This window comes from Ostrinia nubilalis, chromosome 6 (assembly GCF_963855985.1).
Source record: "Ostrinia nubilalis chromosome 6, ilOstNubi1.1, whole genome shotgun sequence".
Classification (NCBI taxonomy): Eukaryota; Metazoa; Arthropoda; class Insecta; order Lepidoptera; family Crambidae; genus Ostrinia; species Ostrinia nubilalis.
In genome coordinates this window covers 14,496,329-14,522,413 of record NC_087093.1, presented here as the reverse complement: position 1 = coordinate 14,522,413, position 26,085 = coordinate 14,496,329, and the positions used below count along the sequence as shown (strand labels likewise).

General features: G+C 35.9%; 2 protein-coding genes across 2 annotated transcripts; both read left to right on the top strand.

Annotated features, from left to right (window-relative positions):
* Positions 1-993: 993 nt before the first annotated feature.
* Positions 994-9,062, top strand: LOC135072672 (nose resistant to fluoxetine protein 6-like). Its single transcript, XM_063966680.1, has 13 exons — positions 994-1,220; positions 2,299-2,584; positions 3,117-3,302; positions 3,775-3,854; positions 3,934-4,121; positions 4,699-4,813; positions 4,921-5,135; positions 5,561-5,754; positions 7,101-7,236; positions 7,723-7,909; positions 8,306-8,448; positions 8,796-8,904; positions 8,989-9,062. The coding sequence occupies exons 1-13, from the start codon at positions 1,040-1,042 to the stop codon at positions 9,054-9,056; spliced, it is 2,088 nt and encodes a 695-aa protein (XP_063822750.1). The 5' UTR covers positions 994-1,039; the 3' UTR covers positions 9,057-9,062.
* Positions 9,063-13,511: 4,449 nt separating this feature from the next.
* LOC135072671 (O-acyltransferase like protein-like) lies at positions 13,512-25,614 on the top strand. The gene is made up of 13 exons (XM_063966679.1): positions 13,512-13,754; positions 14,203-14,491; positions 14,851-15,033; positions 15,306-15,385; positions 15,469-15,656; positions 20,656-20,770; positions 21,212-21,426; positions 21,626-21,819; positions 22,897-23,032; positions 23,709-23,895; positions 24,465-24,607; positions 25,200-25,308; positions 25,476-25,614. The coding sequence occupies exons 1-13, from the start codon at positions 13,574-13,576 to the stop codon at positions 25,541-25,543; spliced, it is 2,088 nt and encodes a 695-aa protein (XP_063822749.1). The 5' UTR covers positions 13,512-13,573; the 3' UTR covers positions 25,544-25,614.
* The last annotated feature ends 471 nt before the right edge of the window (positions 25,615-26,085 follow it).

Genomic DNA, 26,085 nt, shown 5'->3' with positions numbered 1-26,085 from the left:
AACTACTCGACGGATTTTAACGAAACTTGGTACAATTATTCTTCGTACTCCTGGGCAGGATATAGTATACTTAGGAATTCCCATGAGAACGGGAATTAGCGGGAAAATCCTTTTGTATGAAAAATCTAAACCGCTTAAGTTAGACCGGTACCTTAGTAAACTTAAAGCTTAGTTACAACAGGATATTGCAAAATTCCTACGGGAACGGGAGTAAGCGGGAAAAAACATTTGTATGAAAAAATCTAAACCGCGTAGGTAGGATAGATGAAGGGGGTAAAACGGGATCCACGCGTACGAAGTCGCGGGCGGCCGCTAGTTTATTATAATTTTGCACTCGTAATGTTTGTATTTACAACTTTAACATCGGGAAAGTAAGTATTATAAGTAATTTATAAAGTTAATTTATAATATTATATTAATTTTAACATTGACAAAATATAAAGAAAAATATGCCGTTCACAAAAAGCAATAGAAAGAAAGAAAGAAACATTTATTGCCATGGACGTCACAAAACACAAAAGATGTAAATAAAAAAAAGCAAATAAGACAGAGGTGACATAAAACATATAATGGAAGAGAAAGTAAACTGAGCAGTGCCACCCTGTCGCACAGCGATGCCCATCGAAATGGGACCCCACTCAGCATATGCCGGTGAGGAAGGCCACGACGCTGGTTTTCAGTGTGCCCCATGCCGAGTGGGAGTCACGGACACTAACCTATACTGCATAAAATATACATACGTCATAAATAATAATAATAGTGCGTGTATAAATTTTAAGTGTAAGTACAGTATTATAAAGAAAAGATGTGATTTAAGATTATAAAAAAACGATAATATTTGAAAAACAAAACTGTGTGTGTGTAGGTAAATAAATAATAATAACAATAAATTTTATGTTGTGCCACTTTTCAATGAGCTACACCAAAAACTAAGAGCGCAGATAAGCTATTGACGTACCAAGATTGTTTAATTAATTGATTTCATATAACAAAAGTATATCTCTTTTATTAAGAACGGAGTTGGGTTACGGTGGTGAAAATGGTTACAAAATTATTTTTCTTTTTTGTTTTGATAATAAGTCAGAAAGTGAATGCTAACTTAGTTTGGGATGCAAAGAATCCTGCCATAGATCAGGCTTTATTCGAAGAAGTGTTAGATCCAGAATTATGTGACGAACATGTTAATTTTATCGTGCAAGATACTTTACTACTACTACAATGTAAGTTGAAAATGTTTTTCATATCCGGTTTTAGTTAGACAATGCATTCCCGCCAATTTTTAATGCAAGTTTTTAGATTTTTGTGCTTACAATATTGAGTTTTGTTTAGTAATTACAAGTTTATTTTTTTTAATACTAAGAATAGAAATTGGAATAAACTGGTCAGAAAAGTCACTTTTTTGGTCAGTCATCATCATCATTATTTCAGTCATAAGACGTCCACTGCTGAACATAGGCCTCCCCCAATGATTCCCACAATGGCCGGTTGGAGGCGTGCATCCAGCACCTTCCCGCTACCTTTATTAGGTCGTCGGTCCACCTTGTGGGTGGACTGGACGTCCTACGCTGCGCTTTCCGGTACGTGGCATCTACTCCTCCACTTTGCTGCCCCATTTCAGCTTGCTAATCCGTTGGGCTATGTCAGCAACATTAGTTCTATTACGGATCTCCTCATTTCTGATACAATCTTTTGGTCAGTACTAAAATATAAAACTTTTAATTTTACTTTTATTTGTAAGGAGAATTTGTTAGAAGCATGATAATCTTATCTTCTTTTTTTCCTGGACATGAATCAGCTCTGTTTATCTATGATTATTTTTGAATGGTTACAATCTAATATCTTTCATTACTTCCTACTTTTCCTGATAAACATATTAAACTTCTGATTTAAATACATATAATATTAAACTACCGAGATACAATGAACTGCCTCTGTGGTCTAGTGGTAAGGTCACCTGCTTCAGACGCAGAGGTCCCGGGTTTGATTCCCAATCGGGGCAGATTTTTCTGTTCAGTTTGGTTGCTATTAGGGCTTGTTCTAAGTCCGCCTGGCTAGCTACCGCCATCTTATTTAAGTCTGTCGCCATAACAACAATGTTCACAGCATTGTTGTGTTCCGGCAGTTAGAGGTACTTAAGATAGCCAGTTCCTCCGTGGTTGATTTTCCGGGTGAATCTCGTGTTCCCTTTTGGCCTTGTCATCACTTACCATCAGGTGAGATACAGGTCAAGAGCTTCCTCGTTGTGCATAAAAAAAAAACTTTTTGACTACGTTTTCTTAATTAACCACCTTTCTACAGTCATCGATGCAGGAATAAGGATCCCCAGGGGAATTTTGCAAGGCAACACATTAGACCTGGGAAACTATCACCAATGTCTTGGCATAAACCGCCAGTTAGAAAATTCAGAACTACAAGGAAAATATTGTTTGATACAAGTGCCTCTCAATCAGCAAATACCTGAATTGCCTGGATGGACTGATTTAGAAGAATCAGATCTTGCTGAAATTAATGCTAGACTTGAAACAGTGCAGGATTTGAATATTGGCACACAAATAGTTGGAGGCATCTTTAATAATGATTCGAGGTAGGTGCGTGGAAGTTAAATGGTATATAATGGTTTTATATACTGTTCAATAGTCAGTTAAGTTGCATAGAAAGAAAAGCTCTAGATCTTAGCATTTATGGGTTGCAGTAGTGGGAACGAGAGTTGGTATTAGTAGCCTTGATAAAGGCACTGACTCACATTTAGTCCTAAAAAAAGTAATTTATATTTATTAATGCGTACCTACTCGTATAACTAGTAAAGTTAGTAAGTTACGGGTGTAGATTATATTTTTGATGAAACTAGCAACATGATAAAAATCGTGTTATTTATAATTATTTTATTTCACAAGGAGTTTGATTTAAAACTAAAGAACATTAATGTTATAATTAAATATGTATTATGTATGCTTGGAAGACTTCGCTTTCTATTTGTTCTTATATTGCATAGAGCTCGTTCTTTCATTTCAGCCTAATGACGTCCACTGCTGGTCAAAGGCCGCCCCCAAAAATTTCCACAACGACCGGTTCATAAAGAGTATCTTATAAAAAATTGTTTGCGATTTAATTTTCAGATTAATGCCTGATAGCCCATTATCAGCATTGTCGTTCCGACAAGGTATATGCATACCAAAAACATGCACAACGCAACAAGCAGTATCGTCTTTGCTATTCAACATCTCTTTTGGTTTTGAATTTACTGAAGAATTCTGTCGACTGCCTAACGATAAGCCATGGGTTGCAGCAGATTACATCGCCGTGTGAGTATAATATTTAATTAAATGCTAAGTATTTTATCAGGTTTTAATTCAATTAAGTGTCAGTGCTCTGCATAATGTAATTAGTTTTACTCACATTCATTAAATTATATCACTATAAGTCACTAGTGGTTACTATACACGCTATCATTTTGGAATCTTAATTACTACGCTTTCTTTAGCCGTAACCGAAGATAGATTTTTATTTGTGAACTAGCGGCCGCCCGCGACTTCATACGCGTGGATCCCGTTTTACCTCCTTAGGGGTGTAGTTTCGTAAAATCCTTTCATAGCGGATGCCTACGTCATACATCTACCTGCATGCCAAATTTCAGCCCAATCCGTCCAGTGGTTTGGGCTGTGCGTTAATAGATCACTATGTCAGTCAGTCAGTCAGTCAGTCACCTTTGAGTTAAATATATATTTAGATTTAGAAAACTACTTAATAATTAAATGTATTACTCAAACCTTTCAGAGTTTTGTTGTCCCTGATTGGAGTGTTAAGTCTTTTCTGTACCGTTTATGATGTACTTGATCGGTTCGTTTACAAAAATGGTAAGTATATTTTATTTAACATTTGACATAAAATGTATGAAATTAAATAAGGCCCTTTAAGTACGTATTTATTTTTCAGAAAATCCCAAAACGATATTCAGAACATTCTCAATCTACACTAACGGTCAACGGGTAATGAATTTTGCATCTGGACCTGATGCTCTACATTGCATTGATGGAATAAGGGCTTTAGCCATGGTTTGGGTCCTGATTGGTCACACATTTACTTCAGAGAGCCACTGGGCTAATCCTATTGTAGGATTTCAGGTTTGTACCGAAAAAAGTAAATTTATTTCACCACTTTTCTATACAAGACAAGGCCGGTATATCACCGCAATCGCACCAGTGGGCTGAGTGTGAGTTTACATCAAACGCGCAATTTTATTTTTTGAACGTTTCCCGCTAGGGGCGCTGTACAATCCGTCATACATTTAATGTCATTTCTTGAGGCGCTCACTAGTGAGCGCGTTTGATGTAACTCACACTAGGCCCTCTGAGGGATTGTACAGCGCCCCTAGCGGTAAACTTTCAAAAACTAAAACTTTCATACATTTTTAAACTTGATTTTTTAAAATTGATGTCTCACACTCAGCCCACTGATGTTAAGTGGGATGCAGTCTAGGATTATACATTAAAAATCTGTCCTGTATGTATGTGACTATTTCACTCTCGCCTTGAAAAGGTCCGGATTACAATGTTCAGTTCAAATTCTTTTTTTTATTTTAGGGCAAAAGACAGTTGTCTGTTTTTTCGTAAACTGGATCGAATTAATATGCACCCCTGTTTGTTGTGATGAAATAGTTTAATTGGCGATTGCAATCTTACTAATCACTTTATATTTCAGTGGGCTTGGTCACTAGAAGCCTTGTGGGTGACCTCTGCACATATTACTGTGGATACCTTTTTTATGTTAAGTGGTTTGCTGGTAGTTTATACCACAGCTGGCAAGCTTAGTGGAAGTAAGTATACCATGACTATGACAATGTCAATATTAACATGGTTTTGATGGTACTTTAAGCACCTAATAAATTGAGAAACTGGCTTAGAAAAAAGTATTTTTTTCCAGAAAAGCTCCTTCAGAATCTTCATCTTTTCTACTTGAACCGTCTTCTACGGATGTTTCCTGTGCTAGCCACTGGTGTTCTTCTAGAAGCTTCTTTATTCAACCGGGTGTCAGATGGGCCAGACTGGAGCACGGTGTCGGATCTCGTAGGCCGATGCAGAGCTTTCTGGTGGTCCACTTTACTGCATATGCAAAACTTCATGAACCCTGGGAGAACGGTAATAATAAATTAACACCTGCCTTTTACTGATAATATTAATATTGTCTACTGCTTACTTACTCGTATATTATCTTATTGCGTTTTCGGAAATAATTCCATCACGCAATTTTTTGTGTAAGGATATTTTTTGCTATCTTATTAGTTAAACATCCACGATTTCACTCACGTAAAATCTGAAAATATCAGAGTTCAAATTCAGCGTGCGAATAAGTGCCTCAGAACTGTCAAATAGTTGCAAAAACAGTTCCGTTTGACGTGAAGACGGCGACGGCATCACGCATCTCTTTTTATCACACAGTGTTGCTACTAGTGACATCACGCTCGCTCAGTTCTTTGTTGCTGTATTCCGCTAAATATGTTTAATAATTTTTTATGATCAAGGCTCAATTAAATTTTCTGTTTATGTATTTCTGTGTCTTATAGTGCTTGGGCCAAACGTGGTATCTCGCTGTCGACGTACAGCTGCATATTCTGTCACCACTGGTACTATTCTGGGTGCTGAGTGGATCAAAAAACATCGCATGGACAGCTTTGACTGCAGCCTTTGTTTTACAACTGTCGGCTGCAACCACTTACAACTTTATAATGGAATTCCCTTCAAGTCTATTGAGTGCGAAGTAAGTAAATATAGCTAATCTTATTTCCAATAATCCACAAAAACAGTAATTTTATTAGACAGAAACATCATCGACATCTTGAACTAAGTACTAACTTAGAGCTTGTTCAGATACTCGTTTCGAATCGCACGATTTTGAGATACTAGAGGTTCATACATTCTGTCATTGAGGCGCGGCCGCGCGCGTATTTTGTGTATGATAGGGCTGGATACTGCGGGTTTTGTGATTAAAACACAATCTTCTGATAACACACTTGCTTATTCCTGGGAGCCGAGACGAGAGAGAGCGCTCCATGCGCGTGACGTCATAATATAGGAACTGGCTCAAAATTTGTATGGGTGGAATCTTGCAAGCTGAATTAGATCCACTTCCAGACAACCGATTGAGCTGAAATTTCGCATACACATGTAATTCGGATGACCATGCAATATTATGATAACAAGGAGCTGATCTGATGAAGGAGCTGGAAGGTGGCCATAGGTACTCCGGAATAAAACAACTTAACTCCATCAAGTTTGGGTTCGTTCGTTTAGTATTTGAATCCTTCATCCAATTTTAATTAAATACCACACATAACATACACAACAACAGAACACAAAACACTGCGCGAGATACCTACAACTGCTTATAGCGACTGAGCGGACCAAGTAACCCGTAAAAGGGTAAAAGTACGTCACACGGGGTCACGTGATCGTTGGCGGGACTCTTTATTTATGCGAACTTTGTTGAATGCCTATAAAATAATAACTACTTGGTATTTTTAATGAAATAAAAACAAATGTAATTTGTACATGTAAAGCTTAGCTGTAACAAAGGTTTCTAGTGCTTTGGCACACATAGTAAAGCCTTGATCACACGTACCGAGTAAACGGGCGAGACAGTGCTCTCGGCCGAGTACTCGGTGCGTATGAACATAGCGCCGAGTGATCGGCCGAGTGCTCGGCCGAGTGCTCGGCCGAAAGCGACGAGACAATAGCTCGACCCCCGTTCAACTTACTAGGCCGAGTATCCACGCTCCAGCTGCCCCGCACTGTCTCGCTCGCTCGCTCGGCAGGTCTGAACGTGCACTGTCTCGCCACTCGCCACTCGGCCAAATGATTGACGTCACATCCACAGATTAGAGAAAAAGAAAAGTCTCAATAGATCTGAACTAACTGTGCTAATTTCAAAACACGTGTGAACAGCTACTCGCTTACATCACTGTCTCGACCGAGTAAACATTTTACTGTCTCGCCCGTTTACTCGGTACGTGTGATCAAGGCTTAACATTCTCAATTCAAAACGCGCGAGTAAAAACGAGTTATTTGGACCATTCAAACGAAATCAGATTTTCTATCTTGTTTCAGTCGTAGCGACGAGATGAGGAACTACGCGAACAAATATTACTTTAACACGTTGGCTCGCGCTTCACCGTTTATGGTAGGAATGATCATCGGGTACGTGCTTGCTTCTTATAGGGGCACAAAAGTCCGGCTTTCAAAGGTAAGGCTCAATTTTTGACTACAAAAGTAATGATAATTTTAGTAGGTACTAATAAAATTCTTATAACTTACCCCGATACTAATTCTAGTAAAGTTAGTTTAGTGTCCGCGGTGCTTATTATTTTCTTAAAGGTTACAATGTACCTACCTATGTTACCTTTACTTGTCACCTGTCCTCTGCTTTTCACTGAAGGTGTTGATCTTTAACTTCGAACTCCACATATTTTATGTTCTTATGTTTAATTTCATTGCGGGTCTATTGACAGTTTCAAGAACAAACTTGACCTTCACTTATTAAGTTTTTATTGGCATTCAAGCTGCAGATCCTGGTTACGCAGGAGTTGCAGTAGTAGGCCTGAAAGGTGTAAATGTTAATCGTGGTAGACCGTAGAACTTTTTGATGGTCTATTCTACTGTTCATAAATTACTATGGTTCTATTCTCAGATCGTAGAAGGCCTTTAATATAAACAAATGTTACTTTTTCAGGCTATAGTAATGCTCAACTGGGCATGGGCCACGGCACTGTTCAGTTTCGTCATATACAGCTCGTACCCCGTCATGCAACCTTCGTGGTCCAACCAGTTTCTGGATAGCATGTACAACTCTTTCATCAGACCCGCCTGGGCTTTGGCGTTGGGCTGGCTGGTCTTCGCATGCGCACATGGATATGCAGGTAATGATAATAATAGATTTGACTAAGATGTTGAAGAAGATCTGGGTAGATAAATAGCACAGCTCCATGTTTGCGCTGGGGATCAAATCCTAGACCGAATCTAAGACAACAATTCCTCAGTGTCAAGATAACCGAGATCCTGCAGAATATTTAGCACCTATTGCTACGTCTATGCTACGACTACGATGCTCCCTAGTGCTACGACGTCTATTTTACTACTACGTTGTTCCCTACTGCTACGACTACGTTGCTGTATAAAAAAAGTTGTATTGAAAACCATAGTCGATGGTTTTTGCATTAAAAAGTAAAAATTTTACTGACGACGAAGTAACTGTTTGTCGCTAATAGCGCTAAGTAACATATAAATCTGTCACACTACTTTATGTTTTCTTTCAGGACCAATCAACTGGCTACTATCACTGCATGTGTGGAAGCTTCCAGCTCGTCTTTCTTACGCCATGTACATCCTTCACTACGGCTTGATGTTCCTCGTCAACGGCAGTGCGACGACACCACAGTTCTTCTCTGTGAACGCACTTGTATGTTATGATTTTAGAAACCATTTTAGATTGCAATTTATTTGGGAATTACGGTGATACCACAGCTGTGTGTACAAAAATAATGTACCTACGTACTTATTAAGGAACATTATCCAGTCTAAAAACTGCGCGTAGAAACTGATTTTACCTGACGCAGATAGAGCTTACGTCACTCTACTTTACTTTATGGGAACTATGGCTTTAGTATAATGTCATTGACACCTAAATAAACCGAAAATTCTCACATTTTCTTCCAATATGTCTAATTACTGTTAGACTTTTCTTTTACTTTATTATCAGCATAATTTAACGTTTAGGTAAATATATTTAATCATCTTTTTTTACAGATGTTCAAGTTTTTGGCTCATCTTGGATTAACTTTGATCGTTTCTTTCGTCGTTGTACTATTCATAGATGCACCGTGCTCAGTATTGTTCAAGAAAATCCTTGGTGGAGGTAACCTTTTTTATTTATTAATTTATACCGCTATTTTAGGACAAGTGAACTTTTTTATAATGGCATACTTTCTTTTATTTTCAGTTCCTAAAAAGCAGCAAAAACCAGAGGCAGAACCTGAAATCCGGAAAGAGATTAATAAAGAAGTGTAAATAGTATAGATAGGTACTTAATTTTTATCCAAGTTTTGAAAACAAACTCAAATAATAAAACTGATTAATCTATTAATTTTACGTGATGCTAATCATGTACACATTTGCAACATGTTATTACTTATTATTAATTTGCTCTACTGTGAAAGATATTTGAGAATCAAACGAGCTACAAAAATAATAAAATTATACCTACTAATAGTTTAGATTATAGTCTTTTTCACCTAAGATGATCCGTATGACGTTTCGAGTTTAAAAGATTTAGAGATGTCACATAACTAAACCATAGCGATTTATCTATCGATTTATTTCGAAGAGTTAGTAAAACCTACTTTTAGAGAATTATTTTGTATAGGTGTTATTTAACAAAAAATATGTTATTTTAATTACAAATATTATTGTAACAATTTTTTATTGATAATATTCAAATTTCATGGTTCGTGTTCAAAAAAACGATTCCTAAAAAGTACTGGTTCTGTTTCTTTAAATTAAAAACTATTAATTTATTTTCAATGCGTTTATTAAAGTCAATAATCGAAAAATATAGTTGATTTTTGTGATGTTTTTAATAACTAAGTATTCACTGCACAATCGATTAATGAACCGCGGAAATAATCGATTTTATTATACAAGAAATACCCCAGCACTAAATCTATTCCGTTTCACACATTGCGTACATTAACCCTTCATTTGGCAGTGATGCTTTTAAGCAACAACCACTTTGAATATTTCTACAGCACCAAATAATAAGTTTTGTGCAAATCATTCGATTTTGTTACGAAGCTTAGTTCAGCAAAACACTAGTAAATCGGTCGTCGACTGAGTTTTGAGTGATTTCATATCCATATTTCTGTCAGACGCCAAGATGACGCGCAATGACAATAACAAAGACGGAAGTTTTATGATTTTGTACTATTTTATCATCTCTAATTGTTTTTGTTTTGTCTAAATTTTATTCATAATAAATCAAACTAATCATATAAAGCAATATTTGGCGTAGAAACTGTGTTTTCTAATACATAACATGCTTCCGAACCTCGATGTTGCCTAGAAGCATCAGTGCCAAACATGTAACAAAATAGGTTTAGCTTTTTGTTAATACAAAAGAGTGTCAATACACAATAAATCAATCATGAATTACATGAATAATGTTATAGAGATGGTATAGTAATTACTTTTGATGCAATTATGGACCCTGTCGGGCACAGCATTTTAGGAGAGAGGAAGAATTTGCTGTCTGTCTCTGTGTTGTCTGTCTTCACACTTATACCGCTGAACTGATTTAAATGATAAACACATTTTTCTTGCGTTGAAGTCAACAACTATAGCAGATAACGGTAACATACCAGTTTCAGAAGCTAAAGAGAAAATAAAAAGCCAACCTTGGCTCGGCATATCGATCGTGAAGTATGATGACATACGTCATTTATCAAATGTTGGAGAAAAAGATCATTGTCGACTTTGCGAAAATGGCCAAAAAAAAAGTTTAATGCATAAAATGTGAAATACGATTGATTTTTTTAAGATTTTCATATAAAAAAATTAATTCTATAATATATCTCAATGTTTAATTTAAGTACCCCTATTTGGCAATGTGGTAAATAAGCAACAATCGTTTTTCGCGAAAATACCAACCAAATATTTTTTTTACTATTTTTCTTAACTTTATTTGATAGTAACAATTAGGTCTAAATAGATTTTATTGAAAAATTCTAACAATTTGTGTCTTGCCAAATGAAGGGTTAAATAAAAAATATTTTTACATCGTATTTAATTAAAATATAATCATTAGACTCAGATTTTACTATATATTTCAAGACAAGTAGTTAATTTTTTTTTATTACATTGCTAATAAAATACAAATATTTTTTCAAAAATATTCTGCATATGTAGTATGCGTAATATGGATAACCTTGAAATGTCATACGGATCATCTTACGTGAAAAAGACTATAGATCAATCTACTTTATTTACAACTTAGTATTAAGATCTGTGATTGAAAGTGAGATTATTTAATAATATGTTTCTACGTATTATCAATAAAAGTCTGCAATTAATCAAACTCTACTTATTTCACGAAAACATTCGCACTACTTCCAAAATCATAAAGAACCCTGAACTTTTTGTAGTAAAAAAATGGCTCTAGTTCTTAAAGTTCTTCAATTAAGCCAACTATCGGCCAACTAAAAATCGGTGGTTTGCGCCTAGTCTAAGAGGTAGGTAAGTGGGTATACAAATAAATGTGATAGTAATAGCAGTAACAGGATAAAAAAATACTACGAAAGTAACAAAACACCATCTATCATGTCAAGCAATAATTTCATTACAAAATTTTCCAGTGTCCATCGTACAAGTCTCTAAACAATGTAGTGTTAGCAACCACAAAGAGATGTCGCTATATCAAAGGATGATGGGCAATATGGGCGTTAAACCAACAGAAACAAAAAGTATACTAAATTAAAGCTTAATACTAGTAGGTACTTCATTTCATAGTATGACAACAATCCTGAAATACGCGGGGATACGGAGATACAGGTCGTTGAATATGCAAAGTTTCCATAGTATTTCACATCACATTAGGGTAATAAAAATAGTATTAGGTCAATTAGATTGCTTATATCGATCATATTGAGAGTAATTGTATTATATCTTCTTCTATCGTGTTTGCCTGTTTTCTGAGTGAATTCACAAGGACGGCTTTGGGTATTATTAGTTATAAAATGTAAATAGATACTGTATGGTTAGTTTTTGAGTTATTATTAAGCCTACCTAGATTAAGTTATGCTATCGCATTAGGTTTTAAGTACCTGTAAAGATAGTGATAATGTATTAATGTGTGTGGAAATAAATAAATAAATAAATCTTACTATCGATTCTATCGATTTAGTAAGTATGTATACCGAATAAATCATAATCGATCATTCGATTGCATTAATCGATTATATTGCTGAAAATAAGGAATTGAATTAACAATCAAATGATAGTAATGATGGTAATCAATAAAATCGATTAATCGAATTGTTAATCGATAAATCGTTATTTGGCAATATCGATTAATAATTGATCCGTGATCGATTATGCGACAACACTGCAACTTAACTGGTAGAAATCCCATTGAAACATGACTGTGTTCATGTCATTTAATTTTCTCTAATTGGTACCTAGGTATGGTCCTACGCTCATAATGTAGAACATGGTTTAAATATACCATTTGTTGGCCCCACTCCTGAACTGTTAGACATAATAATGGATAAATAACTTAATGTATTTAAAATGTAAGTAGATAAGTATATTAATTAATAATATATTTTGTTTGCGCAATAAAGCACCTATTACTATTACACATTATGTCAATTTCCAAGCAAACCCGGGAGTTTTTGGTAGTTATTTATATGAAAATATATTTCTGATATTAAGTCCTAACAAATAATAGTAGTAACTACTATTATTTTTGTTGGTTTTACGCCCAGATTCCATAGAAAAGTGCCCATCATCCTTTATAGCTTATAGGATAATTAATAATTAGGAGGTACCTAATTCAAATTGAAGAGATGTTGAAAAAAAAAATTTGTTGGATAGAAATATTTTTAATAAAATTCATTCCTAAATAAAAAGTTGATATTATGAATGAAAGGGAAGGTATATTTTAGTTTTTTCCATATTAATATTTGATTACGAGGACACATTTTTCAGTAAAATTTTTTTGCGTGATATACGAGTAGGTGAACGACAAGTCGAATTTAATGAATATTAATTATCATTGATTCATTAAAAAGTCTGCAAAAAGTTTTTTATACGGCCTTTTTGGGTCTTTCCGACTACATATTAAATAAATACTATTGCTTGTGATTTATAAGTTAAAGTATTAAATATTTATAGCGTACCTACTAAGTAATTTTACATGTTTGTTATCTACCTCTTATCAAGTTAATTTGGCTTTTATCCTTCACCGACATCGTGGAAAATTATTGCGGCTCGTACCGAAAATGGTGTAACTGCGAAATATTATATTTTCTACAACAATTATTTAAGCGGAACATAGTGATAACACTGTCTCATCTTATGACGTCACCATTTTACCTATGCCTCATAAACAAAGATTTTGTATTTGAAATTTGGGTTTTGGTCCCTAATGAAAAGTTGAGAAGCTCTGCTGATAGCTTATTGTATTCGAAATCATAAAAATATGGGACGAGTTCGAAATAAAATATCGTCTAATATCTCCAAGAGATTTGAATTGTTGTGCCATATGACTTCTTAAAAATAATTGTTTAAAAATTCAACAAACTCTTATCACAGTAGTTTTTTTTTATCCATTCAGTAATATATTGACTTACACTATTCTTGACTGCGAACATAATGGATTGGTTTTAATAGAGATGGTAAAATGATAGGACCAATGACCGATAAATAATAGCACTTCAATGTTGATTATAAATATTATTCTATAATTTCGTGTGCTCATTATCATTAGATATTCTCACCATCGTTATTGCGTTGAATATTATTTGTTAAGAATGTTATTTATTAAAAGTTTTTTCGTAATTTTAGTCTTAGTGCAATTTGTTTGTGGTGATTCAGATTTGAATCAACATAATCGTGCTTTTGATCAAAGTATTTACGAAGATGCGTTGGATTCAGTGCTCTGTGAAGAACATCTTGCTTACATACAGAATGACTTATTGCTCACAGCACAATGTAAGTACGAGTAAACACTTTAATTTCAGAATTTTTCTTCTAATATAATATTTTAACTACTTGGACTGCGCTTACTGCAGCTCATAAATCAAATGAAATCCTTTTGACTTTAGCTTTACTTAGCTCTACTAATTCCCACACAATTCCCACTTAGGGTTTGTATGACAATGACGTCAATGATTAACTGCCAATTTTATAGCTAAAATTGGTTAAAACATAATTATTGTCAACTTACCTAACTGCGAGAGACGTCCATTTAATATATAGAACTTGGAAGAGACTGTTCATACTGAACTGTTTGCATGTCTGTTTGCAGCAAAATGTAATACCTACGAGTATGTACTTGTAGGTAGCAATCGAATATTTATTAGACCAACACCACATAACATTAAAGATTTTTGACATAAATTCAGCTAGTGCACTAAAACTTAATTAAACAATTTCACAGTTATTGATTCTGGCCTAAGAGCACCTCGAGGGATTCTGGAAGGGAACACCGTAGATCTGGGCAACTACCACCAATGCTTGAGTATAAATCGTCAGCTTGAAGACTCGGAACTACAAGGAAAGTACTGTTTGATCAAAGTACCGTTAAATCAGAACATAGAGTTACCTGGACTTGATCTAAGGAAGGCAAAAGAATGGAATCTCCAAGATATCAGCTCCAGAATGAACATGTTTGAGGAAATGAATCTGGGAGCTAAGGGATTGACGGGAATCGTCAGCAATTATTCAAGGTAATATTTTTCTCTTATCGTGAAGGTAATAACTGATAATGACAAGTTTATAATCATGTCATCAGACTATATTAGAAGCGTCTGGCATGTCTCATTAACGATAGTTTAACGTACTTTCCGATACACGGGATTATTTGTTTTATCGGGCTTGGCAAACATTATTGACCTAGACCCAATAAAATTCGCACCAATTGCACCAGTGTTTAATCTTTTAAATAAAACTACTACACACTGAAATTTTACGATTTGCTATTAAATTCTAAATGAAATTATTACATAGTTTTGATTCTTGTCTAGTAAGCAGCAGTTATTGAATATTGAAAGAGTCATAACTCAAGTAACATTGTATTTGCTTTTAGGTTATCGCCTGATAGTCCTTTAGCCAGTTTGGAGCTCATGCTAGCAGTATGCATACCAAAAACCTGTACAACTGAACAAGCATTATCATCAAGCATACTGACTGAAATTGGCTTTCAATATGAAGAAGAGCTATGTCGCTTACCCAATGACAAGCCTTGGGTACCAGGAGATTATGTGGCTCTGTAAGTTACCATGACTGTGTTACAAGAATATAGTTTCGCAAGTTTAGTAAAGCCTAGTATTATATTTTTATGTGTGGTAAAGCCTAGTATTGAGATTTATTCCATTTGATTTTGTTTGATGCCAGGAGGATTTCAGGACTTTATGTATGAGTAGAAATCATACTACGTGTACCTACTACTTTTTTTAATTGTCTTAAAGATACATCGTAACCAGAAGAATTTATTGAAAACAGTTCTGAATATAATGGATAATGTACGGTTCTTCATTTCAGGGTGCTTTTCTCTTTGATTGGCCTTCTAACTCTTGTAAGCACAATGTATGACGTTTTTGGTAAATTCGTTAAGAAAAATGGTGAGTATTATTATCTTACCAATATTATAGTAAATATCATTTTAAAGTTAACTGTTCACCCATTAAATTCATTTTCTTCTTAGAATTCCAGAAGCCAAATTACATAATATTTTCTTTATACACCAACTGCCGACGTTTGTTGAATTTTTCGTCGGGACCTGATGCGTTACACTGTTTGGATGGTATCAGATCTTTGGCCATGCTATGGGTCTTGATTGGACATACCTTTAGCACTGTGGATTTTTGGAGCAATCCCTTAGTTGGAATGGAGGTTGGTTTTTATTTCCAAAATGTTTAAAAGTTGTATTCTAAAGTTTGTGTAGAATATCAATGGTCGAAATGAAATTTTACTAAAATCGCGTCACGTCGATTGGAGTAGAGAATATGTTTCACCAAAACCATTTCTCATGTTTGTTTCTTGAATCTGTTGTAAGGATAAATACTGTCTTAAAGTATACCTGTGCTTGATGTTCTCAAATTTAATGTTGAATATCGCACCCTTCCTGGAATAAGTACGCAAGTGAAAAATGCCAACTTTTCAGGAGCGTAAAAAAACTGTCCTAAAAATTTATTACCATTATTAAAAATATGTGTTATACATCAAAAGATAGCTAAAAATGTCTGTGAGGGGCCTATGTATTTATATTTAAAATACACTTAATAGGTTTTGAGAAAAACTTAAAAAAGAGCGTTGCGTACTTATTCCGCGAAACATATTTAACACCTTGTTGTTGTAATTATGAATATTGCATTGTTGACATGTAAAGGAATACATGCTGTTTGGTATTATTGCAGATAACCACTTATTGGCGTTCAGATTTAGTCGTGCATTCAACGTGTAAGTGTAGTTTACGTAGTTTTTCCTCGAACTATTCGTATTGAAATAAATTCGTAAAAAGGATAACGTACTTTTACCTTGTGAAAAATTACATTACTTATGGTAGTATTTAAAATTATAGCTTTATTCAAAATCAAAAAGTTACAATATTTATGCATAACTATATTATAATTTTCGGAAATTGCATTTTTAGGGAGAGACGAGCTATCAAAAGGACTGATGCCCGTTTTCACCATCAATCCCTAATTTGTAAGTGACCTCTATGGTGATACATAACAGGAATTTTGTTTTTATAGGGGTCACTTAAAAATTTGGGATTAATGGTGAAAACGGGCATAAAACTCATTTATTTTTGCAAGAAGGCTTTTATAAAGCACTTTTATAGTTTTACACTCCCCAGTATTAACCCAACCACTGCTTCAGGACATTTTTTTTTACGGAAGCGGTAGATAGATATTTTGTAAAGTTCCCATTTAAAACAGAAAATCCACAATCACCATTTGCAGACACCAAACCGAGGAATGAACTGCCGTTTGCAGTATTTGCGGACCAATACGACCTAAAACCTTTAAGAGCAGACTCTAATACTTTAAAGACAATCAACGCACCTGTAACTCACCGAGGAGCGGGTGTCTATGGGCGGCGGGTAAACACTTACCATCAGGTGATTCGTCTGCTCGTTTGCCTCCTTTCCCTTAAAAAATCCAGAAACATAACCACTCACAGGTCCGTTCAATTAGAAAGGAAGTTACAGAAATCACTAGACCTGAAAAAATATTAACGAACACACAGATTTTTTTTATTAAAAGAGATACCTACCTGAAAAAGGAAAAGAAACAAGACTGACAGTATACTTACCTCATCATGCGGTCGTCTGGAATAATACGGAGACAACTCGCGAACGATTATAATATTTGATGCATTGTGTTAAGGTTCGATTTATATTTCACTGAATAACGAACTGCTTGTAGGTTCCCAGCTGCAAGAAAACCCGAGAAATATTATAATGAGATAAAACGTGTTTGCTTTGCTTGCTTGATGACATTATGAAGATGATCTTCAGATTTATGTGACAAAAAATGATTCGGATTACCGGAGTACCGATTTCTATAAAATAATAAAACAATATTTTTATATCAACGACCTTTTATCAGGAGTGGACTGGTCAATTGAAGCTATAATGCTATAATTTAATGAGAACTTTCAGAGCAGATAATAATACATCTGATGAGACCATCCACCAGGTTACACTTCAGAGAATGTGCGAAGGAATTACTCGACCTAATTCCACCAGCCCCCTTCCATCATCAGACGCTGGTTAACGTATCATTCCTACATTGTCGACATTCCACCAGCTTGCACTAAGCGTTTCGATAAACTCTTTTATAATGCGAACAGGTCGCTGCCTGCTGCTGTCTCTCCTGAGCACTATACCGGACCTTATAGGCACTTACAGGTAGATATCTATCATCTTATACTGCATCTCACTTAACATCACATGCAATTGCGGTCAAATACCTTTTGCTACCTAGTTCTGCGTTGAGTTTATGAAGTCAATAGAAGACAACAAAATATAAGCTAGTGCTAAATTAGTTTTATGAACCTTGATGGAACAGTCCAAGCAGTGGGTATTGAATGGAATTTGAGCACAGATTTCAATACAATGTGAATATACCACAAATTGCAAAACCAACCATGAAACGTAACATTTTATCTGATACATCTGATCAAACTTTTTGATCCCCTTGGCTGGAGCTTAGCGTTAAGTACAGTCATGGCTAAGATTCTAATGGAAATAGAATAGAAAGTATTTATTTGTTTAAAAAAAAAACTTTGGCCGATAAAAAACTAGTAAGGATGGAAAGATAAGTAACTCATTAGAAAAAGATTGGATTAAGATACGGCAGGATTTGATTCACATTGACAAAATACAGATATAGGTATCTCTATAGAGAAAAAATACATCATCATCATTTCAGCCACAGGACGTCCACTGCTGAACATAGGCCTCCCCCAATGACTTCCACATCGCGCGGTTGGAAGCACATAGTACTTACGCAGAACTGACGGCCGATGGGGCAGGCAAGGTTATGGAGCGGACACCACGTACCGGAAAACGCAGCGTTAGGACATCCATCCACAAGGTGGTCCGACGACCTGATAAAGGTAGCGGGAAGGCGTTGGATGCAGGCCGAGTAAAAATACAATACAATGAATTTAGCGATGCCTCTGTGAGTGCAATAAACTGCAGCCGTTCACTATCAACTAGATGAAGGATTTAAAACGAAATTAATTGCTAAAAAACTCAAGTGCTCTCAAAAAACTATTTTTTTTACTACGTCTTGAGCTATGTGGTGCTTTGAGTAAACTGGATGAAGCAAATGAGAAGAAGTAATGTGAAGAATACCAACCTCACAGATGTTCGAACACTGTGAACAGGTTTTTCTATTGTGATCGCCTAGCTGTCTGGAGAGACGAATAGGTGGAAATCTATTGTTGCAAACCGCGTCGTGGAGAAATTCGAAAACGTTTATAATAATTAATACTATAATTCATAAGAAAGCTGATACAGCTCCACATTTTGGATTATTAAGGCGAAACCATTGGCGAGAAAATACGCGCACAGATGTTTCAATTGTGCTAAATTGAATGCTACTGCCAAAGTACAAATAATGGTAGATTTACCAGAACAGCAAGTATCTCAATCTAGACAATTCATGAACAAGGGAGACGATTTTGAAGGACCCTTTTAAATTTTGATGTCCAAGGGAACAAAACTATAGAAGCCTATAATATAGTGATATTTATTGACTGCATAACTACAAAAGCTACCCACATTGAACTCGTTGGTGACATCACTTCCAAATCCTATAAGGTTCACACTCGATCAACCGGCGTGCAGCGATGGCGAACAATGCATTTAGGTCTGGTCGCCATCGCTGCACGCCAGCTGATCGCGCTGTGATCGCGTTGGTTTGGCCGAACCCTAAGTCTAATCGCTATCACTGCACGCCGGCTGATCGCTTGAGATTGCGTTGGTTTGGCTGAACCTATAAAGAAAAAAGAACAGTTTTTATTTGGTCCAAAACTTATAGGTGCTTTTATACGCTTTGTTGAAGAGTGGCCGGACCTGTGAAGCAACCAGGATAGGAACTTTGTCTGAGCCAGGAGTTTCATAAGGCCTGGAAATAAATGCAATTTACTGGACAAATAGCGTCAACACTAGGATAGGCACTACATTCCAGTGGCAAGTACAATCTGTGGAGGTCTGCGGAAGGTCGATCAAGTACCACCTGAAAAGAATACAGTCAGTATTCGCTCATCGTACCTACATACGAAAAGATGGCAACAGTTTTGTATCAGGTTGTTGCATTTTTAAACGTCTGACCATTACGAGTATGTCCTTTTGATTACAATAATCCTTAAAATACATATAAACTTGTGTCATTCTGTAATTGGGGACACACCGATTGTTGCTTACTGCTCCAAAAGACGTATAGATACATACCTTGTCACGCTGGCAATACACGCATAAGCTGATAAATGAACACATGCGGCTCTGGAAAGATGAAAATTTATCACGATAACTACGATAACGATTCACTGAAGAGAGAGACAGAATTTAAAATGGATCTTGTACTCATAAAGACCGATAATTTTACCACGTGGTAAGTAATCATTGGGACGATTTTTTGATAAACACACAGTCTTACAGGGGTATTTAGTGCAAAAAGTAGTGGATTGGATACTTAAATGACTGAAACTAAGTTAATTTGTGCTTTGTTAATGACTTAATTACATCTAAATAAATGTATCAATATCGGTTTAAAATACAACATCGCCAAAAGCTTCGCAAAATATTAGCAACTAGACTTGCACAAAGATATTATCTACGTAGAAAATAACGTATCAATTGTTATATATTATAATGCGAATAAAAGCTTCGTGGAAGAATTAGGCATCTAGACTTGCACAAAATTACCAGCATAATGTGCAAAAAAGTTTCGTGGAAAAACTACGCAACTGAACTTGCACTACGATACCCACCAAATAATATCCTAGAATAAGTATGCAACAATAGATACGCGAAAATGTTTTTTAAAGTCTTCGTGGAAGATGTATGTAAATATTAATATGCTATTATTCATACGGAACTTTATTAAACAATTAAATGCAAATATATTTACTTCGTTTTTGTTATGGAAATTTAGATATTTTAATGTTGCAATATTTTACATATTTGTACATAATTTTTTCATTTTTAAGAGAAAAATTATGAAAAAAATTGACAATATGTATTACCTCCTCTTCGATTTTTTAGTGCAATAAAAAAAATATCGCACAAGTGGACTTGCATACTTCTTCCAGGGGGGGTGCGATATGTAAAAAAGTATTTTATGAAATGATTCAAAGTTGTATCATCTAATTCCAGTGGCAGTTGTCACTTAACGCCTTGTGGTTGGTGTCAGCTACTATCACGGTGGACACGTTTTTCATGTTGAGTGGTCTACTGGTAGTTTATACAACGGTTGGAAAGCTGAGTGGAAGTAAGTGTAGTTATTAACAACATTATAATAGACAGACGTCGCCTCTGAATGTTGAATACCAGTTTGAAACCGGTTTGAAATGGTCGCGTCATGTGTGGTCTCTCAACGGAATCTATGACAGAAACTTAGATGCAACTCAAAAGTTACTAGAAGTTGCAGTTTGTGAAACGCAATTGCACGTTGCACGTTTCACCAGTCAGAGTTACGACTCTGACTGGTTATGACTTTCGAAATAATAATGTTTCCATCAATTTTGTTTTTAAAAAACGATTATGTTTTTGAAACTGGACTTATGCTATTATAGCTTGCATTTTTTTTTTCAGTAGATATAAGTAGGTGTCGTAAAAATAACTTATACTAAATATTGCTTTTTTTTTATAAGACACTTCTTTCAAATTTTTTCTTACGATTTTGATGTTGTAATTGATTCAATTGTTTCAGTAAAACTTATCAAGAACATTCACCTTTTCTATCTCAACCGCTTACTACGCATATTCCCCGTGCTAGCAACAGGAGTTCTCATAGAAGCTTCTTTACTGAACCACTTCTCTGATGGTCCCTACTGGGTGGAGGTGTCGAACTTGGTAGAGAGGTGTCGGGGCAGCTGGTGGACTACTTTGCTGTACATACAAAATTATTACAGCCCTACACCAATGGTTAGTATAGAGCATTTACGCCCGTATTCAAATATTACTATGAGATCTCACAGAGCGCGTGGACGCACAGGGTCACACACGAACAATTGCAGAGCAGATTCGCTATTGTAGTAATTTTAGTAGGTACATTGCAAATCTGTCACAACGAAATCTTGATCAAAAGCTCCTGGTTATAAATTATTTTCTAAATATTTTTCAGTGTCTGGGCGTGGGCTGGTATCTGGCAATTGACATGCAACTACATATTCTGTCACCTTTGGTATTATTTTGGGTGCTCAATGGGAAAAAAACAGTCGCAAGAGTTGCTCTGGCAGTGGCTTTCTTACTTCATCTGTCAGCTACTACTGCATACAACTTTGTCATGGAATTCCCTTCAACGACTTTTCACCCGGGGTCAGTAGAAGATATTATCTTTTTAATTACAGCTATGGCGTTTAACTGAGTCAGTGCCTGAGGGGTAACATTAACATCATTATAACGTGATAGAACATTCATATCTGTACGGCTAGCATGAAAAACTTTCGAGTTCGAATCGTTTGCGTATGCGAATCGCCATCAAAAGATTTAGTACAAAAACTACAACAGCGCCCTTGTGAACGTGTCGTAAAGTGAACTTAGTATGAGAAATGGTTGCATGAAACTTATTTTGAGAATTAAAATTATCATGTTATCGTTTAATTGGAAGGTTGAGTATCGAAATTTGTCGAATACGCATACGATTCGAAGACGAAAGTTGTTCATGCTAGAGGTACTGAAGTCTCGCTAACGTTTGATTGTCACAGAAACCTCATGCACTGACTCAGTTGAGCGCTAGACCTATACTGTTATTTTCCTTTCACTATCAAGTTCTACTACTACTACTATCAAAAATAAACATCATAATATTAGACCATGTAGGCAATATTGAACCGTATGTACCTATTGAGATTTAACTAATCTCAAATTTAATGTATGTTGCTTGTTCAAAATATTTGTTTTGCGCTTTTAAAAAGTTCATTTTTCGTTCTAAACAACGTTATAGAGTCTCAAGAAATACTTGAACCGAGAAAAACCATTAAAAATTGCTGAACTCTTAAACTTCTGTTACTGACTTTAACACAATGAAATTATTATAAAATGGTTTGTTTTCTTTGCCAGGAAACAAAAGCAACTTTCGTAAAATGTGAGAACTGTTATCGTGTTAGTCAATCAAGTGTACATAAATTATGTGTTGTATTGAGATTTAGAAGGTGAAGATTTACAGCATTACACACATACAGAATTAGCTGACTGCAGACTGATAAGCTAAACTCAGTGGCATCTTCTCGTAGCTATTAATAGGTGTTATTTTTCAAAGAAGGCATTATCTGTGCTGAGATCCTGTATATTTTTATCTTTTGAAAGACGGTATCATAATTTATTATGAGTAGGCATTAAGCCGCGTCTTCCTTATTTCTTTTCAAGTTAAAAATAAAAAGAAATTTCTTTCAGGCGTACGGACGACGTAATGCTCTACGTCAAAAATTACTACATAAACACGTTGACTCGTGCGACACCGTTCATGGTCGGTATGATTGTTGGTTACATCCTGGCCTGTAGTCGAGGCAAAAAGGTTCGGCTGTCAAAGGTAAGTTAATTAAATAAAACAGTAAGACACGGGTCTTAACGCCTGAGTTAGATTATGTAACTCACGGCTTGACGTTTCGGCTGTTATGCTGCAGCCGTGATCACAAGCAGACTGAACTGAATGGAACGCGAAAGTTTAAAATCTTAAGTTACTTAAATATTTTTTAATAAATATTGGTTATTAAAAATCTACGTCGATGCTGAAAAAAATGCTGAGGCTTTCTAGAAAACTTTTATTCGTATGAGTAGAATGAAAACAAAAAGAATGATTAAGGAATAATATGACAAGGTGGACCTCAAAAAGAAGGCGCTGAAAACACGGCGCTACCTATCTGTGAATTTGAAAATCATTGGGGAAGGCTTATGTTCAGCAGTGGACTTCCTGTGGCTGAAATGATGTTTATAATGACGATAACTATAGTACTTTACTGAATGTACTATTTACTAGTATAATCGGAACTCTTATATTTCTTACTAGCGGCCGCCCGCGACTTCGTACGCGTGGATCCCGTTTTACCCCCTTTCCCCAGTTTCGTAAAATCCTTTTTTAGCGGATGCCTACGTCATAACATCTACCTGCATGCCTTAAAGCCCGATCCGTCCAGTGGTATTTAGATTTCAATTTCTACTTAAAAGCTCCAAAAAGGATTAATTAACTAAATTCTTATTTATTTCAGCCAATCGTCGTTTTGGGTTGGCTCTGTACAGCAGCGCTGCTGTTATTCGTCATTTACTGCTCTAACCCGATCATACAGCCAGAGTGGGATAATCAGATCGCAGACAGCTTTTATAATTCGTTTATTAGAGGGACCTGGGCTGCTGCCTTGGGCTGGCTGGTATTTGCCTGTGTACATGGATATGGAGGTGAGTGACATTTTAGCAACTCGTACAGATAGGATAATAGTTGTTACGTTCTTAGAACTAAAACCTAACTGTTAAGGCGGGTCTACGCTTGACGACCCGAGCACGATAAAATCACGAGCCGAGCCAAAAAAGTAGTGTGGACCAACATACGAGACTCGAACAAGCGCGCTTCGAGCGTTTGACTCGTGCTCGCTGTGCTCCGACTGTTGTCGATTTTTTTACCACCACAAAGGGATTTGCAACGCGCAAAGGAAAGTAACTGTCGTAGGCTCGTTGTACGTCCACACTAACACCGCGAGTAGAGCGGCTCGGCCCTAAATTGGAGACAAAATCATGTTCCTGCGGTTGTAACTTAATGATCTGATAATGATAAAATCACTAGGGCTGAGTTGCACCACCAAATGTTCACCGTAACTATAACGATAACCAGTGCTTTTTGTATGGAGTTTGACAGATTTTTTACTTTTGTCAAAGTTAAAGTAAGATGGTGCAACCCAGCCTAAGGAACATGTTTGCTTTCCCAAACCGTCTGGCCATCATGACCTACTGATGATGATGTTGCATTACAGGGCCTGTCAACTGGTTCCTGTCACTTTCTCTGTGGAAGCTGCCAGCTCGACTGTCCTTCGCCATGTACATCTTGCACTTCGGCCTGATGGTAGTGGTCAACTCCAGCGCTCTTGCTCCAAGGTTCTTCTCAGTGAATAGTGTTGTAAGTTGAATTTAAATACAGTTAACAGTCTGATTCTACATGTTTTGATGCTAAATAGTCCAGAATGCAACAATAAACGGTAGCATCACTGCCACCGTTTGTGATTAGACAATAAAGGCTGAGCAACACTGTTATTCTACATGTAACGATTTGCTAGTAAATCCCAAGCGGTAGCATATTTTTTGATCGCCAAACAATTTTTTTTAACGATTTTTAGTGATTTGTATTGCACAAGTTACTAAGTATTTTTTTTAAAGATTATTAGCAATTTCCCCAAATTGCTAATAGTCCTAATAGTCCCGTTAGCCTCTCGTACTAAGCCAAATATGCTTGTGTCTCGAGTGGGCTCACCACATACATATAGTCGAGCGGCGGCGGGGACCGAACCCGCGTTCCCCGGATCACGAGTTACGAGTCCCCAGACCCCTTAAACGTTCGGCCATCGTGGTTTTGATACACTATTGATATCTTTTGTGTCTCAATTCACGGGACTTGAAGGACTACGAAGCTTGAAGAACTGTCGCTGTGTACATTTTGTGTACTTACTTAGACTTAGAAATATGTTAAAAAATAAATATCATTAACTTTTCAGATGTACACGTTCCTGGGCCATTTCTGTTTAGTATTCATGGTGTCCTTCGTCGTGGTACTTTTCATAGACGCCCCGTTCTCGGTGTTGGTTAAGAAAGTTCTAAGTGGTGGTAAGTTTTCAATATTTTAAAGAAAAATATAAACTTAAAGTTCCCTTAGCGGTAATAATCATCCATTTTCCTTTGGTAGAGAGGGTTTATTAGAGACTAGATAGAGATGATGAAGAAAAGTTATGTTGTTAGCAGTTTTTTCTTAACTTTGTTTATTTATTTTTCAGTTCCCAAAGGTGCAAAAAAGCCGATGACAGAGACCGAGAATACAAGAGAAATTAATAAAGAAGTGTAGATTAATCTTATTTCATGTGATTTTGATTTAAATAATTAAAATGGTTGAAATATAAATAGATCTATGTAAAATTGTTGATTTATTCGTATATTTTTCTATTAGTAATATCGGAAAAGGAAAAAGTAGGCTTATCTGATATGACTTATTACCCATGTGTGCGAATCCATTCCTTCAAGTAAAAAATCGTGTTTGAATTTTTTAACATCTGGTAGCCATGACTTGGAGTTGAAAACTAATATTATTCCTTTTCAGAAACTACTTTTGAATATTATTAAATTTCTTCTTATAACTTTACAAGTATGATCGCGCAAAGGTGAGTATAAACTAGAGCATTTTCTTGCTACGGAACATCGAGCCCCTCCATAAAATCTTTTAGACGAAGTGTCAGTGCCACCGTTTCACGAACCAAACATCGTACATTTTACCGTATTGCACCATTCGCAAGAACGTTGCATTACATAGAAATGGTGTAGTCTATACTCACCTTAGGTTCCCGTTTTAATCTTCCTTTATTCCTAGTTCAAACGCATTACCATCGAGTG

Coding starts and splice junctions, on each gene's coding strand:
- LOC135072671 (XM_063966679.1), top strand. CDS start 13,574: ATGTTATTTATTAAAAGTTTTTTCGTAATTTTAGTCTTAGTGCAATTT. Junction 20,771..21,211: donor GGTTGGAAAGCTGAGTGGAA/GTAAGTGTAGTT, acceptor CAATTGTTTCAG/TAAAACTTATCAAGAACATT. Junction 25,309..25,475: donor TAAGAAAGTTCTAAGTGGTG/GTAAGTTTTCAA, acceptor TTTATTTTTCAG/TTCCCAAAGGTGCAAAAAAG.
- LOC135072672 (XM_063966680.1), top strand. CDS start 1,040: ATGGTTACAAAATTATTTTTCTTTTTTGTTTTGATAATAAGTCAGAAA. Junction 3,855..3,933: donor TCGGTTCGTTTACAAAAATG/GTAAGTATATTT, acceptor TTTATTTTTCAG/AAAATCCCAAAACGATATTC. Junction 5,136..5,560: donor TCATGAACCCTGGGAGAACG/GTAATAATAAAT, acceptor TGTGTCTTATAG/TGCTTGGGCCAAACGTGGTA.